We start from the raw sequence: 17,905 nt of genomic DNA, 5'->3' as shown, positions 1-17,905 counted from the left end.
TTTCTCATTATCTTGGTCTTACACCGAAGGAATTGCTTAAAATGATTTAAACCACTGCACAAAGGCACTTCCTTCTCTTCAACTGCAACGAAGTGTAGTTTATAGTGACAGATGTCGAAGATGAAGGCATCCCATTAATATAAGCATGTGGGGAAATGTTATTGTTTATTATTTTAGTAATGAACAGTCCCTCCTAAAAGCAGTGAGTGAGACAAAGGGGAGAAAAGAGTGACAGATCAACCGTAAAAAGTATAAAAAGTAGCAGAGAGGTTAAAGAGAGAGCGAGAGGAAGCATGCGTGTAACTTTTTCTGGGTTTACCAGAATCTAGAGCAGGTGTTTCCTCTCGCCGCCTCTCTTTATTTCTCCCCCTTGCTCACCCACCTCTCACACACCTTCTACATCGCTGCTTTCTCAGTCACCTGCTCGTACAGTGTGGGGCTGGACTGGTTGACTGGGTGGGCATTCTCTCACCACAGACCTGCTGAGTGTTAGAGAACTGAAGCAGGCCTGTGATGAAGGGAGGGAGAGAGGGATGGTGCACAGATACTGTAAGTGGGTAGGGTTTAGGTGCATGTGTTTTTGGATGTTTTGTAGTCAGTTTTAAGAAGTTTTTTTAATGGATATGCAGCCAAGATCAGGTGACCAGCCTTAATGACTGAAAGCCCTCTGCATGCCAAGCATGCCTTTTAACGGCTTAAGATACAAAACAGCAGTGGTGGAGGAAGCACTCAGATTCTACATAGATAAAGTAAATGTACCAATACCATGCTGTAAAAGTACTGTCCATCACCCAAAAACCTTACTAGAGTAAAAGTATGTAAGTATATGATCAGCAAAATGTATTTTAATTATAAAAAAGTAAAAGTTCTTAACAAAACTGAGTGTTTGTATTTTCAATGAGACGGGACATTTAGCAGATTTTTTTCTTGCAATAAAATCAGGTATTTTCAATGAAACGTCGGGACATTAAAAGAAGACCAAAACATTTTTTGGTGACAAAACCAGGCATTTTTATGAGATAGGGACATTTAATTGCCATGTTTCTTGCAACAAAACCAGATATCTGAACCCAAAACAAACAAACAAATGTCTTAATTTGAAAAGTAACAAGTAAATAAATGTAGTGGAGTAAAAAGTACAATATTTGCCTCAGAGATGTAGTGGAGTAGACATAGAAAGTGACATAAAATGGAAATACTCAAGTACAAAAAAGAGCCTGAAATGTGTACTTGAGTGCAGTTCTTGAGTAAATATACTCAATTACATTCCACCACTGCAGAACACACACACACACACACACTTTTCACTCTCACTTAGGTGTACCGCTGTTATTACCGTTGAAGGGGCTGTCTCACCTCCAACATAAACAGGAGTTGGGAGACAAGTGTAAACTTGGTGGACTGGGCATTGCTGTGGATTGTGTATGTGTGTGGTGTGATCACACCCTCCGGTCTCTACCAGCCCACCGGCCTTATTTAGAAGAGCTGAGAGGAGCCAGATGCAACAACTCTCCGAGGACGCCCAGTGTAACAGAATGTGTGTGGCTCATCACCATGCTCATTAGCCCTGGAGAGAAATACCATCGCCTGCCCAGAACAGCCTGTGACTTCCCCTCAGTAGAAATGCAGTCTATTATCTAGGTGTCACTGAGGTACAGCAGCACTATTATAACTAACCCTGAGTAATAAAATCACAAGGCCTAATAAGCAAAACACATAATAGACAAGCTTTAGTCATTTTCTTGTTTGAAAAGCATTCCACCATCTCTGAGGTGCAGTTAAGTCTCTTTTGCTTTTCCTAACACTCATTAACAAGCGCTGACTTCCTTTACACCTCCAAGTGTCATCATGCAGATTAAGGGAACAATAGGCTCCATTAGCATTAGTGTTATCATGGAAAGTGCTCATCAGATGGGAGATGAGTGACCCGCGGAGGCCCATTAAGCTCACGTGCTAAAACCTTGATCAGCGTCATTAAGAAGACAAGAGCCCATTGTCTTCTAGCTCACCTCTGAAATGATTCCTATGAAGGGCTGTGCTCCACAGGTTGTTCAAGTGCTCTGATGAAATCATCTCAACCGGCTATCTGTGTTAGCTGTGTGTTGTTATTTGCCTACTTGAATAACTGATGCTGTGGATGAAACACGGGAATAAACACTATATTCCTGAGCTTATAGGCCACAAAGCCTCTAGATTTGGTCTCCAAAGAAAAGACCGGGGCTCGTTGGCACATGGCTTTTAAGGTCACAGAAACAAAAATGTGTAATGTTTGCTTTCTTGACCTGCACTCATCTATTTTGTAAAAAAAAAAAAAAAACAACTTTCTAATAGCACATCACAGAAGAACACCATGTGCATGCACAAAGAGCAGCTGTGATGTCACTGTTCTCACAGGATCCGTGTACTGCCAGATTTGGGTTTTCAGGCCCTCAAAATGCCATTGTCGTGTGAACGAAAGGCCAAACCACAACAAAAGTTTAATCTTTCATGTAAGAACCATTGCCGTGTAAACAGTCCCAAAGTAAACCCATACTTTAATAATCCCAACATATCCATGACTAGCTAGCAACTACTACGTGAATGATCCAAGATGTCTGTGGAACTGTTGCTTTTGCAAAGGCTTGCAGTATGTTTTTATTTATTTTTTTACCTTCATGTAGACAGGTAATCTCACACGCAGTCTCGTTCTCAAGAAAGACCTAAAAATTATTAGTGACCACAGGGGGTCTCCTACAGGGGGTATTTGGTGGCCACAGAGTCCCTTTTTGTGGCCATGGATTATGTTGAACATTTGACGTTTCTTGTAATTATGGCAGAACAGCATAAAAAGTGACTAATTCTCAGGACTGCTTGGTGCTATTTTTACCAAAGGTCCACACCAATACTTCTGCTTTTTGTCCTCCCAGCCTGACTTAGAACAATGAGTAAGAGTCATTTGATGTTGTTTCGGGAGTTTTGGGAGCTGAATGTTGTGCTGTGTATCTATGGAGAGACTGCTCAGGATGTGACTAGATGTGACTGACTTGCTCTGGTTTGGTTGGCAGATACTTGTGGTGCAGAGACTTGGCATTAGCTGCTAGGACACAGTCTCTTGGGACCCCTAGTGCCCTCTCCAGCTAACTGAGTGTGTGAAAGGACACTGCTACGTATCCACAGTTATATCTAATAATAAAACAGCTTTTGCCTGACATGAATGGCCTCACAAGTTTGAAGCAGCCTGTGAACAACCCAGCTAAGAAAAAAAAATCCCCAATTCTTTTGTTTTGTTTTAGGCACTTGAGTTGACCTTCCTGACTCTGTGGGAGGAAGGCTGTTGTTTTAACAAAACCAGCAGCGTTTACCTCAGTGCTGAATGAGGCACCTCACCTTGAGACGGCATACTTGAGGTTTTGAATGGCACGGCTTTGTTTTACTTTGGTTCGAGCTGGGTTTTTTTGTAGTGGTTGGCTTCCCTGAGAAAATGCCATTGCGGAGCCGCAAGGGCAGACTCTGTGACGACAGAGGTCTGTGCTCTTTGAGGATGCCTGTGGTAGTTTCACCGCTGCCTGCCTGGCCCTGAGCTCCGAATGAGATAAGTGGCGTACCTCAATGAGGGGAGCCAGTATCAAGGCTAAATATAGAGACAGAAGAGAGGTAGAAGGGCAGACAAATGGTGGCTGCTGCTTGTGATGAGTCAATACGTCTAATCACAAGCAGAACAACAGCAGACCTCAGAATATGTGTCAGACAATCGGCTGAAATTAGTAGCAGGGAGAGAGCGCTCCCTTTGATCTGCCTCTTTAAGACGGGGAAAAGTGTTTTGGTTGGACATTCCAGACATACCTCCTACACATTCTGGTATGAGGCCGTCGACCTGTATAGGTTTACAGATGTCCTTATAGGTAATGAATCAAGATAACGCTTACTTCAGGCGGTAATGTGTTTGTTCACAGGCTATATATGTTTCTCTGTGTCCTCATCTAAAGCTCCGTTATTAAGCCAGTCACTCACACCTTGAGGGCCTCAAAGCGCAGAGATAGCTCACTCCCACAGAGATACTGCCATTCGTATCTGGCACTCCTCGGTGTACCAAAGCGCAAACAAAGCCATCTGCTGTTGTACAAATACGACTCCACAGTGATTTTAATGTCTCTTATTCATCAATCAGGAGAGAATCAAATAGCATGAAGTAAGTGCCAGCAAGTTGACATAATTACAAGACAGAATCAAGGGACACATGGCGCTTGATCTTCTGTGCTGACAGATCACTCCGCCAAGGTGATCCACTGCAACAGGGTAACGCTGGGTCTGTTTTGGGAGTAACCCACCCAGTCATCCATTCCTTTGCCAGTAATTGATACAGCCTGGCAGGTGTCATAACAACACAGCCCTCTCTTCAGCAGGCATATTTAAGTGTGGCTGACATGGACTGTCTGGCACTGTCTTTCAATAGTCTCTGGGAACTTTGTGAGGGGGGGGGGTGGGGTGACGAGTGATGGTGAAGGTGGAGAAATTCAAGCAGCTTTGGCCTCAGTCATTTACTGAGGTGTTGCAGGGGCATTCCAGCAACAGTATGCATCTGTAGCGTGTTGCAGAGGTGTAGGTGATGAGTAAATAACATACTGAGAGGCTTTCATTTCACGTCAGCTTTTTTGCTACCATCAATAACAGTTAGGATAAAGACCAGCATGCATTAGGTCTTCCAAGGTAAAGGCACAGCTTTAAGGGACAGTTCACGATTTTTCATTTCCAGTGTGAAACCAAAAGTATGTGGAGTAATTTCAATACCAACATAGTGTGCTAGTTTATGTAGCATGTTATGGTAGTGACACATGTCACATGACATTAGTAACAAATGTATTTTTTTAAGCTAACCATGATGTTTTTTTTCTACACCTTACTACATGCTTTTGCTTTAACATACATTGCAGCATTATTTTAAAAAAGAAACTACATGCATGTAAGCAGAAACTGTACATTTTGTGGAAAAACAAATCATAATGCATGTATCAAGTGTAAACTGACATGCCCCTCTTGAGCATCCAAAACTCACGCAGCAGGGTAAGTAGCGCGTCACAGTTTGACATGTAGTTCCACTGACAAAGTGGCTGTATTTTATGAGATGGGATGAGAATGTACTGGATAATCCACAGACCTTTTTGTCTAATTTATAGAACTTTTTTAAAAAAGTTATTTAGATATAAATCTCAGGTTAAGGTTTTTAGTTCAGTCACTTTATAGTCAACTGCTGGACCTGTGTCACTTGTTTCATTCTTTTTATGTGTCAACATGTACAGAATGACAATACAATTAACCTTGAACCTTGAATAGTTTAATGTAGGAACTCTTTTCTTTTCACTGAACTACACCCACCAACCGCATCACAGTGCAGGAGGAAGTGTACATTTACTGCTAGCTCACCTAGCACCACTGAGCTAATGTTACAGCTCGGCTGAGCAGACGCCATTCATGTTTACATCTCGGGCTGTTGGGAGTATGAGTCTCTTGATCATAGCTAGATGCGTGCCATCTTCTGCACGCTGGTACGGTTGCAGATGTAGTTCAGTAGAAAATTCATTTGGAAAAATGAAGCTGCTCACAACAAGATTTGTGGATTATCTTGAGTAACCGGGTCATGATTTCAGATATTGCTGTTGAGTTTTTCAAATGTATTTTTCTGAGCACCACAAGCCGAGTGCCATCTAGTTCTATCACATTGGAGAGAAGGCAGACATCTCTACAGTAGATATCTCCAACACTCAGTAACCCATGCTAAAACTATCTAGACTGAAAAATAGCACTACAGGTAAGAGGAAATATGTGTATTTTTGTTTTCGGGGTGAAATGTCCCTTTAAAACAAAGTGCAGATAACTGTAACAACAGATGTCGAAGCTATTTGGCTTGAATTGATTGTGTCCTACTACCAAGATCCAGAGAGTATGTGTGTGTGTGTGGGAGGATATTGTAAAGGTGTGATCTTTGTCAAGGGGTTACGGACTAACTTAAAGCCAAAGCCATGGTTACAGGCAATTATTTTCTCAGGTGTTCATCACACTGCAACCTATGGAGGAAAGCAAACTTTCTGAAGTAAGCTCTTCACCTCCTCCACCTACCAATGCTTTCTCTCTCAGCTGCGTAGGAGTAGTCCTCCTGTTGTGTGCTAGCATGTTAGCGCTAATGAGGCCAGCTGTCCAAACGCTCAGCCGGTCAGCCAGAAGGGACTGCAGCCTTTGTTGATGCTAGGTGTTACATCTCCTGTTGGAACACGCATTTTTGTTTCAACACCGCCAACCATTTGGCACAGGAAGACCATCTCTGCTCATCCCCCCTCCACACCACCACCACTCGCCATCCTTTACTCTTTCTCACCCCCTTTTGCTGTACTTTGCAGCTCCTACTTTTATTGTCCCGGTGGCCGTTGCCACCTCCCGTCGGCACACACCAGCACATTGATTTTCTCTCTACAGCTTTATATTTGATCATTTTCTCTTGACACTGCCGGCGGAGAGTGTTGCCTTTGTAATCGCTGACCTCAGCTCCACACCTGAGTGGCTGTGGCCCTAAACAGCCTCTCAGACTCGTCCTAAAGCTCCTTCTGTTTCAGAATGAAGTGTTGCACCCTGTTTGGGCCGCTGGACGGACAATACATCACCTGGCAGAGTCTCTCTGACAGAAAGGAGAGGTATGGATAGGGAGAGAGCGGTGGTGTAAGGCAGACAAGGGAGAGGGGAGAGAGGAACACGCACAGACTGGTTTATACAGTCTCACAATGCGTTATAAATTCAATTAATTACCAGTTTATTTGAATGGGATCCCAGCTTTGTGGCTTTAATTGTCCCATCGGCTGACCTGGATAGCAATTCAAGTACAAAAGATGTGCGACGCCCCTAAATGTACCTTTTGAAAACTACAATATGGTGGTGGTCACATTATATTAAAGAAAAAAAATGATATGAGGAGGAGTATGAAGAGAGGGACAAGGTTGAGAATGAAATAGCTCTCCTGATGAACCCGATAGGATTTCGCAGCTGCGGCACAGCGGTGTTGACCCCGCAAACGACTCGCCAAATAACACTGCTTCTCCCTCCTCCTCCTCCACCACCACCTTCCATCCCTCCTCCCCCACGCCTCCTTCCCCTCCCGCCTCCCCCTCAGCCTGAACCTTTGCACGTCTGCCGAGTTTGTCTGAATACCAACCGGTTGTAATGACCTGCACAATGCAGAGAGACCTCACCAAAACAATTCTCATTGATTGAAACGGAGGATCGTGATTCTCCCAGATACGCCTCCTCTCGACAAAAAACATTAGCAGCCACTTCAGAAAGAGGTGGGCGAGTGGGGTTGGGGGGTGAGTGAAGATAGAGAGGGAAAAAAAAATGTTCAGGTGCTTTGTACTGGCAGTGCATATTCAGCGAGTGAATGCAGGTGGTGTGTGTGTACGTGCAGGCTCAGTGCGCAGTGTGTATGATGTGAGATAAAGTAGCTGGAGAGGTAGTTTCAGTGCTGCAGCCCGGGCCCTCTGCTGACTGGGCTGCTCTCACTGGAGAATTGATTTGGCCTCCAAGAGGATCTGTAGCTCTCTCAGTGGAACAGAGGGATGGAGGGGGGAGGAGGAGAGAGAAATGGAAGGAGAGTGGGTGGAAGTAACACAGGTGGAATTGAGAGATGGAGGAACTGGGTGGAAATGAAAAGACGACACAGGAACACACACTCATGCACTCACACACATCTGAGGCAGACAGTCGGTCAGGAAAATTTACTCCCCGTAATAACCCTCTCTGTAGGCTGGCTGTCTCTGTGTCTCCTGGCTCCTTCAGCCCATAACACAACCGACCAGGTCACACTGACTCCCACACAGCACACACACCACTTCAGCCCTGCAATCTAATGATCTCACACGCTGGGACTGTATGTGTGTCTGCAAGTTTCAAAGTGTGAATTTTCTCTTTCTCTGCAACACCGAGCCTGTTGTTCCCCAGATTCTTTTCACTGTGGATTCATAGCTTTTCTCAAATCTTCATTTGCATACTTTTACTACATGGAGTCATCCAAACCATCAGCTGCAGTATTTTTAAGGTGAAACACCTCAGGTGAAAACATGGTTTCTTTCATGCACCAGCCAATTTAGACATGTGCTATTTTGCTTCCATAACATGCCTTTTTTCAGATTAGAGGAGAAAATGTTCAAATTACACATTTAGGTGTTGATTTTAGTTCAGGTTTCTGTTCTGAAAATGTAGGCAAAAAGAACATTTAATCAGATGATGCCTCATTTGTATATTAAAACATAACATTTCAGAAAACCTGTAATACAGACTGGAGGAGTTTCATGGTGATATCTTTTTTGAAAATGAGCTTATTTCTTTTGTCATTTTCTTTTTTTCAAAATGAGATTTTTCTCATACTTCGAGCCAGAAATATAAACTTCTATAGCACTTAAATACCCCCAAATTTTCCAGTTTTATTCCTATCTATATATCAGGGCTTTTTACAGAGAGATTTGTTTGTATATTGTTTATAGCCTTATATAAAGAACATTTTATTTCCAGAAACATGGTGAAAATTGTTTTTATTGTTTTATAGCTGTTGACACTGGTTTCTGATTAATGGAGTGATTTTTGTTGTTGTGTAACAAGCTTTGACTCTATTAAGGCAACAAATTGATTTTTGTTGTTTGGTTCTTTTTGCTAAAAATGTATGGGACAATACATATCTTTAAAAGCTGTTTTCTCAAAATGATTTTTTTCTCATATTCTGAGCCACAATCTCCACTTCAGTAGCACTTAAACTCTCCAATTTTATTCTCATCTACATTCTGAAGGTTTGTACAGAGGGATTAGTTTATATATAGCTTGATTTATACATCATTCTATTCTCCAAAACATAGGGAAATTTGATTTTTTTTTCAATGACTGTTGAGAGTACTTTCTGATTTATGAAGTGAGTGTCTCATTTGCATATTTGAAGATCAAATTTCAGATAACTTATATGTATAGATAACTTAACTCAATATGAAAATAATTTTCTTACTGTAAGTAATCAACTAGGGAAGTGTCATGGTGGTATCTCTTATATTATATATATTTTTTAACCTTTTTCACCTGGGCTGTCTCCTCTTAAGAGCCCTCCATTCACTCTGTTGTCAGTGCCCAAGCTGTTTTATTCTCTCCTGCTTTAACAACCCACCTCTCCTATGGGGATCATTTTAAGTTTCATCTCATCTATATAAAGTTAGGCTGTGGTCTGTTTAATTGGTGTTTCAAGCTCCTTTGCCCCTCCTCCTTCAAACAATCTCTTTAATAGCTTTGACATTTAAATGACATAGTACATATATTTAACCTCTCCGACCTGTGGCCTTTCACACTGAATGCTCATAATCAAGAAGCACATACAGTACACCTCCCATTATCTTTATCAAGGATAAAAAGACTCAATGTGTGTAACCCGCTCCCTCGCCTATAAAGACTAATTAAAACAGATAGACAGAATCTTAGCAGTCATTATAACCTCTGTCCTCCGTGTCTCCTTGCGCAGTGACTAACTACAATAATGTGGTGGAGGCCGGCTCAGACTCAGACGATGAGGACAAGCTGCACATTGTGGAGGAGGAAGGCAGCCTGGCGGACGGGGCCGACTGCGACAGCACCCTGCCAGACGAGGAGCACCCCAGGGAGCGCTGCTGGGACGGAGGTGAGACCGCACGCTCGCTCGCTGGGCGCGTTATTATTATCACACATGCAAATACTCATCTTCCTACTTGCTACCCACCATCTCTTTACTGTTCTGTTCTACTTTTCTGCAGTGCGGTAAAGTTCAGCACAAGTGTTCGTTTAATCTTATTTTCTGCTTTAAAATCTTATTTTAAATTATGCCAGTGGGGGATAACAGCACTTAATTCAGAGTTTGCCAGAATTGTCTTTAGACAAGTGCCAGTTTATTGAGACGCGGCACCGTGAGGTATTTCACTATCATCTTCCAAATCACTGTCTGATTTTTCTGTAGGAGAACAATTGACTTCTTAAGATGTATATTTTCAGTCCTGCCATCGTTAGGGTGGCTTTGAACGTGATTCCTGTGGGCTCAGAATAACAGCATTATTTCATATGCCTCCAGCACATAAATGCAAATGTGTTACACAGCCTTTATATCTATTGTTACATTAATTGTTCGACTGCCGCTGTCTCATTTTGACCTCAACCGACTTGACACGGGCTAAGTTAAGAAATGTCTCGCTGACGTCTGCGCACAGTTAAGCACTCGGCTTTGTCTCATTGTGAAACACAGAGTGCGAGGAAACAGGTACTACACGTGGTGGGCTTTCAACTAAGGCAGGAAGCATGATATTAAACAAAGACAATGCCAACAGAGGGAGAGACCTTCAAGCAGAGAAAATAACCTCGCAAGCAAAGAGCCGATGGAGAGCTTTATGGCACTGGTGGGCATTGGAGGGGCTGCCGTGAACTTCTTTTTACCTCAAACCATGTGGAAGTGACATCAGAGGCAGCTCACTGCCACAGGAAGGGCTGACGTCACCACCCCCCTCTCCAAAACAACAATTGCAGGTGCTGAAGGATGTTGGTGTTTCAACCTGGGCCCAAGGCCTCTGCGCTGCTCTCCTGACCTCACACTGCATGTGCCTATAAATATGTGTGTGTGTTAGCTGCTGTGCCAAGTACAGTATGTGCAACATTGTGACAGCCCCATATGAAAGGTAATTAGATATTCAGCCACAAAAATATTTACTTTAGGGTGTTGCTCCGTGCAGATTTTGGCTGAATTGTTCATGGGTGAGAGATGTGTGAGAGTGATTTAGTAAGAGGTCAAATTAGCACACACAAAAACGTTCAGCGACCTATCAGTTTCAGTTTAGGGAGGGATTTTTAGAAATTCCTCTCTGAGGAGTTTCACCTTGGTCAGTTTCAGTTGCGAGGTTTCAGTTGCATGTGCACACATAAGTGGACCTAAATTCACCCTCTGAAACCTGGATCAACATCAGCTTTTATCATGCTGCTTTCAGATGCCTTTCACAAGCAGCATTTTACCTCTGAAATCAGAGCAAATAGGTTTAATTCTCTGCAGAAAGATGGAAAAAAGGCAATGAGTAAATTGCAAAAAGGTGATAAAATGGTGACAAGAAAACAACCTGAAAATGAATTTAAAAAATTGGAGAGAGCAAGAGAAAGAGAGATCAAAGAAGATTAGAAAATTATCATAAAAATAGGGTAAAATGTCCAGAAACTATATTTCTGGTTATTATAATTCTATATATTTTTTTAAAAAATGTATATATTTTTTCGAGTCATTTTCTTAGGGTTTTTTTTCTACTTTCCTTTTCTTGCAAATTTTCAGGTAATTTTCTTTTGACTTTTTACAAATTTCTTGCTAATTTTTTGGCGTCATTTCTTGTTAAGTTGCTCATTGCCTTCCTCCCATGTTTTTGGAACAAATGAAGCCAGTTTTCTCAGGTTTCAAAGGGTTAAACCTGTGCACGGTATAGCCACCTATTCCCCAGACCATGCTGTCATTTTCATCAGCGCTCTCCAGCTGTACCTCCTTGCATAAAGGGAAAGTTGGAGGAAGAATAATGTCATTGGTTTTGGCCGGGGCTCGCGAACATTAAACACTTCAAAAGCATGAGTTACACTGAAACAGCTCAGTGAGCTGGCCGCACTCCACACTTATGCCTGATCAGGCATATTTTCTTTTGCTTTCACTCATGAGCACGCGCGCGCACACACACACACACACACACACACACACACACCTCCCAGTCTTGCTCTCTCACTGTCTATAGCCCTCATATCATACATCAAGCAACATCTTTGCTGTCACTGTGGATCACTCTGATGAAACATGGGGAAAGCCGCAGTCCTTTAAACAAACACACTTCTCTCATCCCTTCATCCCTCCCTCTGTCGCTCTCACTCCTGAGAACAGACGAGTCTCTGGTGCAGCCTTGAAAAGTGACCACCACCCACTAATCTTCTCCTCAGCGTCGCCCAGTTTGCTTCAAATTAAAACCTCGACACCCCTTCTCCTGAGACTGCTGCGCTCCAAAACCAAAAGGTGGTTTCACAGAGCTTTGCCTCCCCTCCTTTTCTTTTTTTTTAACACTCCCGTCCTCTCTCGCTGTTTCTCTTCTCCTGAATCATTCCTCTTGATTATATGGTATCATGGGCACCCTGCTCGCTGTCATTACTCATTCACTCCTAAATGATTATGTAGTGGTGGAGCAGTCCGGTGTCGGTGCAGTAAACTGCAGCTTGTTTTCCTCTAAGAACAGGCTGACTAACTCCAGGGGATCAAAAGGTAGAGAGAGCATTGACCTGGGAGGGCTGCTCCTTTACATGTGATGACTTGTAGAGCATGATTACATCTCAGAGAACAGGCAGGGTGGACCTGCAGAGCTTTGATATGGTGAGGCTGCAATGGCACTTAATGAATGGGCTTAAGTGCATGGAAATATAGCCTAAGAAGATGAGCTGGTTGTTAGTCGAGTGTTTGGTGCTCTTGTGCTGTACTGCAGTGAAGTTGCAGGGCTCTCACGCCCAATGGCACTTACTTTTTCCTCACTGTTGGCCTGACATGCATTGATTATATTTAGTGTTCCTAAGAGTTGAAATCCAGCTGAATCACAGTGGACACACAGCAACACCTACATTCCTGCGTGTCTTACGTCACTGTGTGATGTTGAAACTGAGCCACCCCTCTGCACAGGAAAAGGAGAATCTCTAGAGAGCTGTCCAGTCGACACACAAATGTTTGATAGCACCAAGCCAAGAATAAGCAAATCATCCTAGATATGGAAATACCTCGCATGCATTCTCTGACTTACCCCCTGCTAAAGGGAGATAAAGCATCTTTACTAATGATTGTGGAATATTTGAGCTGTTTGTGCAAAATCTTATCTTTGATATGTCTCTCCCATCCAAGATAGAATCTACGAATGGGTCTGAACGCACAACTACAGGAAGCGGTGGGGGCAAAGGTCAGCCAGGGCAGGAAATGCATCATGGGATGCCGTTGTATCATGTTGCAGAGATGCAGGCAGAGGAGGATGAGAATGAAGTGAGGGAAAGAGGACAGAGTGGGTGGCCTGGTGACTTTGTTCTAAAATGTACTATAGTTAGGTTACACTGTAAAACAAATAAAGAAAAAAAAATTGAATCAGAGCTGCAACACTATGTCCTGCTACAACCTCGTGGGGGCCTTCATTCAGGGGTTTCTGAACTGATTTCTACGTGTGCAGTGGTGCATTCACATCCCTGCGTCAGCACATAAATGGCCTGTGTGATGTTTCATGTCAGGGGAGCAGCCTGATAACACAGAGCCGCCTCAGCCAGGCTGTGAACCCTTCTGGCCTCACTCTGTTCTTAACAAAGAGCAGACACACACACACACGCGCTAGCACACGCACACACACACACACACACACACACACACACACACACACACACACACACAGACAAGAAGTGAAAACAACCGCTTGTCATACCTTTGCACCACAGACCCCCGACTGGGACTCTACTTCTCACACACTCTCAACATTTAGTAGCCTGGAGGTTTGTTGAGGTGTTGGATGCCGCCTTTGAGCAGTGAAAGGGAGCTAAACAGTCAGATCAGCACTTTTCCACACACAGCAATGTTTGACTATGTGGCTACATCCACACTCATACATTTTTCGTTTGAAAACTGAACCATTGCTACGTTTACGCCCAGTGTCCCCACTGCTCCAGCATTTTGGAACGCTTAAATAAGAGATCTATGAAAATCTTGCTGACCCAAATTTAGTTCAAAAACTCGTGGGCTGCAATTTAGTCTGAACGGGTGGAAATGGTGTCGTCAGAACACCCATGTTTGCTTCCCTGATGGGTCATATCAGTCTCAACGTATCAAGCCAAAACGATACAGCAAGGCCTACACACCTTTCGTAAATGTAAATTGTAACTCCCAAAGGTGTGGACTTGTGTCCAATGACTTGGACATATACTGCATGCCTAGTAGATGTTAATGTTCATATGTGTTTACAGGAGTCTTAGTATGGATGGAGATTGTTTCTGAAACATTACTTAATTGCTTGTGTGTCGGGAGATAGTTTTCATTTTAAATTGCCATATTAAAATAAACACATAGTGTGGACTTGGCCTGTCTTGTCAACAGCCAGCAGGACTGTGACTAATATGAGACAAATATTTCCCACAATGTCAAACTACTTCTTTAAAATGAAAAAAAAAAATGAAGCAAACATGAGAGGGGGTGTTGTTGGTCATGAGAGAAAAGCTGTGTGATATGTGGGGGTTAGCAGCCCCTAAAGTGTCCCTGACACTCCACTGTATGATGAGAATTTCACTACTCCACTTTCTCAGCACCTGCTGTTGGCTCCTGCTATACATACACACACATGTTCACCAGCACGGCCTCTTTCTCTGTATTATCTCTCATCTCTGGGGTTCTCTTACAGGGTGGGAGGTTTCTGCGAATGGTCTTTAATAACCCTAGCAACAAATGACTGTGCTTGTATTGTTTCACGGCTTTGTTAAGGTGCACCACAGGAAGCCACAGTAAGAGTACTGGTATTCACTGTGCGTCGGTGAGTCATGAAGCACTACACCTGTTCCCATCTCCGAGGAGAACACAGCTGGCCCCGTCTTTCAGCACACATACACACACACACACACAATTGACAAAACACAATCCTCAAATCTCCTCTAAGCTGGAGGAATAAAATCAGTCTATAAAACATCTGCCCTGCAAACACTTGCACAGCATCCACAGTAGCCTAACTTTGCTTTTAGCTGATAGCTCACCATTGTAATTATTCCCTGTAATGATACACACAGGCGCACTAACATATCCATAGAGGAATAATGCTCGGTTTAATCTCCGACACACTATACTTTGTTCCGGTATCCACCTCAGGAAGCTCTGGGAGAGCAAAGATGGGGAAGAAGGAAGGAAGCTTTCGCATCCTCGACTCCATCCTCAGGTTACACTTCCTATAAGCCGCTGCTTGGTAATTAGTGCTCGTTAGACTAGCTAGCCAGGCTCATGTGATGTGGAAGAAGAACGCGCGCGGCTCCCACATGCAGGCTCTCATTTGCTGGGATATTAAGCACAGTCTGAAGGCCAAGCCTCTCCAGAGAGCCCAGCGCGGCATGTGTGCGTGCATCCGCTCCTGCGTGATATCTACACGCCGCAATACATCAGGACAAGATTCATCACCTAATTATCAGTCTCAGCAAGTACCTTACCTAACATTGTAAATAGAGGGTTGTCATTCAGTTCTTACAAAGAGCTTGATGCTCATACAGTAGCATGTGGCCTTTGATGCTAATTAGTTTTCTCATCCTATTGTGAACAGCAGCTTTCAGGATGTTTGTTTTTTTTTTTCCTCTCTGGCGCCGCATGCCTCATTCCAGGCTGGTGAACATGTCATGATCAAGGGCTTGGACTGTAAGATCCGGTTCAGCTATAATGACACTCACTGTGACATTATTGGATTATCACATTTCATATACAAAGGTTAAGGTTTCATATGCACAGCCCACATTGATAGAAAAACACGTTCGTCTTGGCAGAGCGGGCCAATCGATAATGCCTTTTTGCAGGCATGACTTTAATCAGCGTGTGTTTGTGTCTTCACAGTGAAGGAGGATTGTGTGTCAGACGCTGAAGATGATGTGAGCACAGACGCCCTGGTGGAGGAGATGCTCCAGCAAGGAGACACGGCTGTCATCTACCCAGAAGCCCCGGAGGACGAGCCTCAACGCCAGGGCACCCCTGACGCCAGCGTCCATGACGAAAACGGTACACACAGAAAAAACATAAAAACGCTCTTTACAAGATCATTTTTATAAAATCCTTTGAAACCTGGATGCACAGCAAGTTGGTGAGATTTTTTTTAAATGATAATATTGAAAATTATCATAGTACATATTAAAGAAATATTTACTATATTTTTCAAGCATTTTTTGAGTCTTGTCTGCCTTGATTGTTTTCTTTTTCTTTGTTTTGTTTTGGGGTTTGTTTGGTTTTGCTAGTTTTTACTAATTTATTGCACATTTTTGGGTCATTTGTTCTTTGTTGCTTGTGGCTTTTTGAAAATGTGGGAAAAGGGAAATTACCAATTTGGTGAGAGGTTTAGCAAAAAAAACTTTTTAAACAAGGGGAGGGGATTATTGTGGAATAGTTTAAAAAAAAAGTCCAAAAAACCTATTTACCTATTTATAATTATAATATTTTTTATAAAAAAAATATGTTAAAGTAAAAAGAAAAAACATAATATATAAAATAATAAGTTTGGTGCTTTTTTTGGTCCTTTTCTTGTTTGTTTTTGGTTTTTACATTTTTTTTGTCTAATTTTCACATAATTTTCTTTCTTTGTTTTTTTTTGGTTTTTTGGGGTTTTTTTTTTTTTTCAATTTTTGATGATTTTTGTGCCATGTCTTGTAAAGTTGCATGTTTCCTACCTACTATGTTTCTAAAATAAAACAAAACAATTTGCTCAGATTTCAAAGGGTTAAACATCCCTTTCCTGATATACTATTATATGCTTTGTGCATTGATAGCTTTAAATGTCATTCACATCTCTATTAGTAGTGCACAAAAGCAAAGTGTAGAGTCCCACACACACAAACTGGAACACACACCACTATTTCCACTCGAGAGCTCACAGCCGCTGAGCTCTCACACTATTACTGCACCTACCCGGTAATTACTCGCCCCCTGGGGATGGATCTACCTGCTCCCTGTCTCACCTTAGGTGTTAACTCCACCCCATTAACGCCACTCTCCGACATCATTACACACACGGCTATTTGTTAAGTGCAGCACACCGGGGCCTTTTATGGCTCTCGGGCTTTTGGCTTTTACCTGCTGCCACATGGGGCTGGGCGCCTGAGGGAGAGAAACAGCAACACCTGAGTAAATTTGTCACGTCTGTGCGAGCTGTGACTCACGGCTACCTGGGCGATAATGTGTGTGCATTCCCATCCAGAGGCCCTCACCTGTCCCAAAGGGGAACTTAATACATTACCTGTTAACGAAGTAATGCTTTACCTGTGTGGGAGCCGGCCGACTGAGACCCTCTGTTGGATCTCAGCAGGCGGCTGTTGTTTACCGAGCAGGCTATTCTTACATATGTGGGTGTTCAGAAAAGCACAATAGGCAATCAAATGATTGAATTTCAGACATGTGAAAGCTATAATCGCTGCGCTTTGTGTCAGTACAAAGCTGGAATAAACTCCAGCCCTGCACCGGTGACCCAGCATGCTATTTTTAAAAACACAGGAAGGCGTTACTGAGGATCACTAATCAGCTTTTATCCATTTGGTTACCTGGGGGCTGTTTACCTGTGGGGGAGGATCTCGCGCTGATTGGTGAACTCTCAGAGGAGTGTGACTGTGGCAGAGCTTGTGTAACATCAAAGAGCCCTCCCCATTGACCATATGTTTTTAACCCTCTCTTTCCCCCACCCCCTCTCTCTGTCACATGTCATTATAACACTCTCCTCTTTGTTTCCTCCACACAGGAACGCCTGATTCCTTCTCTCAGCTGCTCACCTGCCCGTACTGCGCGCGTGGCTACAAGCGTTACAGCTCCCTGAAGGAGCACATCAAGTACAGGCACGAGAAGACCGAGGAGAGCTTTAACTGCCCCGAGTGCAGCTACAGCTTCGCCTACCGCGCCCAGCTGGAGAGGCATATGACAGTCCATAAGGGCGGACGGGATCAGGTAAAAACTGACTGACAAACTGGTCAGGACTGGATGCTGATAAAACAGCTTCACTGGTCTAACTGGAAAATGTCTTAATTCAATTATCATGTTGTTTTGTTTAATTTAGATTCTCTGCTCTCAGTTTTACAAGAAGATGCAGCTTTTTGAAACTGAGATACTTAATGCATCTAGATGATTTCATCAAATCCT

The 17,905-nt window shown here is 43.1% G+C and overlaps 2 protein-coding genes across 4 annotated transcripts in view; one reads left to right on the top strand and one right to left on the bottom strand.

Moving 5' to 3' along the window:
• The window catches only part of zeb1b (zinc finger E-box binding homeobox 1b), a 69,642-nt gene that overhangs the window by 39,650 nt on the left and 12,087 nt on the right, over nucleotides 1-17,905 (top strand). For 2 of the 3 annotated variants that reach the window (XM_042510368.2, XM_088072189.1), the window contains exons 2-4: nucleotides 9,515-9,670; nucleotides 15,626-15,787; nucleotides 17,511-17,713. In XM_042510368.2, the coding sequence (XP_042366302.1) occupies nucleotides 9,515-9,670; nucleotides 15,626-15,787; nucleotides 17,511-17,713 (521 nt within the window). Of the gene's footprint in view, nucleotides 1-6,023; nucleotides 6,663-9,514; nucleotides 9,671-15,625; nucleotides 15,788-17,510; nucleotides 17,714-17,905 lie in introns of those variants that run through there. The other variant, XM_088072188.1, reaches the window with a different exon arrangement.
• The window catches only part of znf438 (zinc finger protein 438), a 149,071-nt gene that overhangs the window by 124,667 nt on the left and 6,499 nt on the right, over nucleotides 1-17,905 (bottom strand). The gene's annotated exons all lie outside the window — the stretch shown is intronic.

The sequence above is a fragment of the Plectropomus leopardus genome, chromosome 21, assembly GCF_026936395.1.
Source record: "Plectropomus leopardus strain MGB_pleo_1.0 chromosome 21, ASM2693639v1, whole genome shotgun sequence".
Classification (NCBI taxonomy): Eukaryota; Metazoa; Chordata; class Actinopteri; order Perciformes; family Serranidae; genus Plectropomus; species Plectropomus leopardus.
This window is presented reverse-complemented; position numbering and strand designations above follow the sequence as displayed.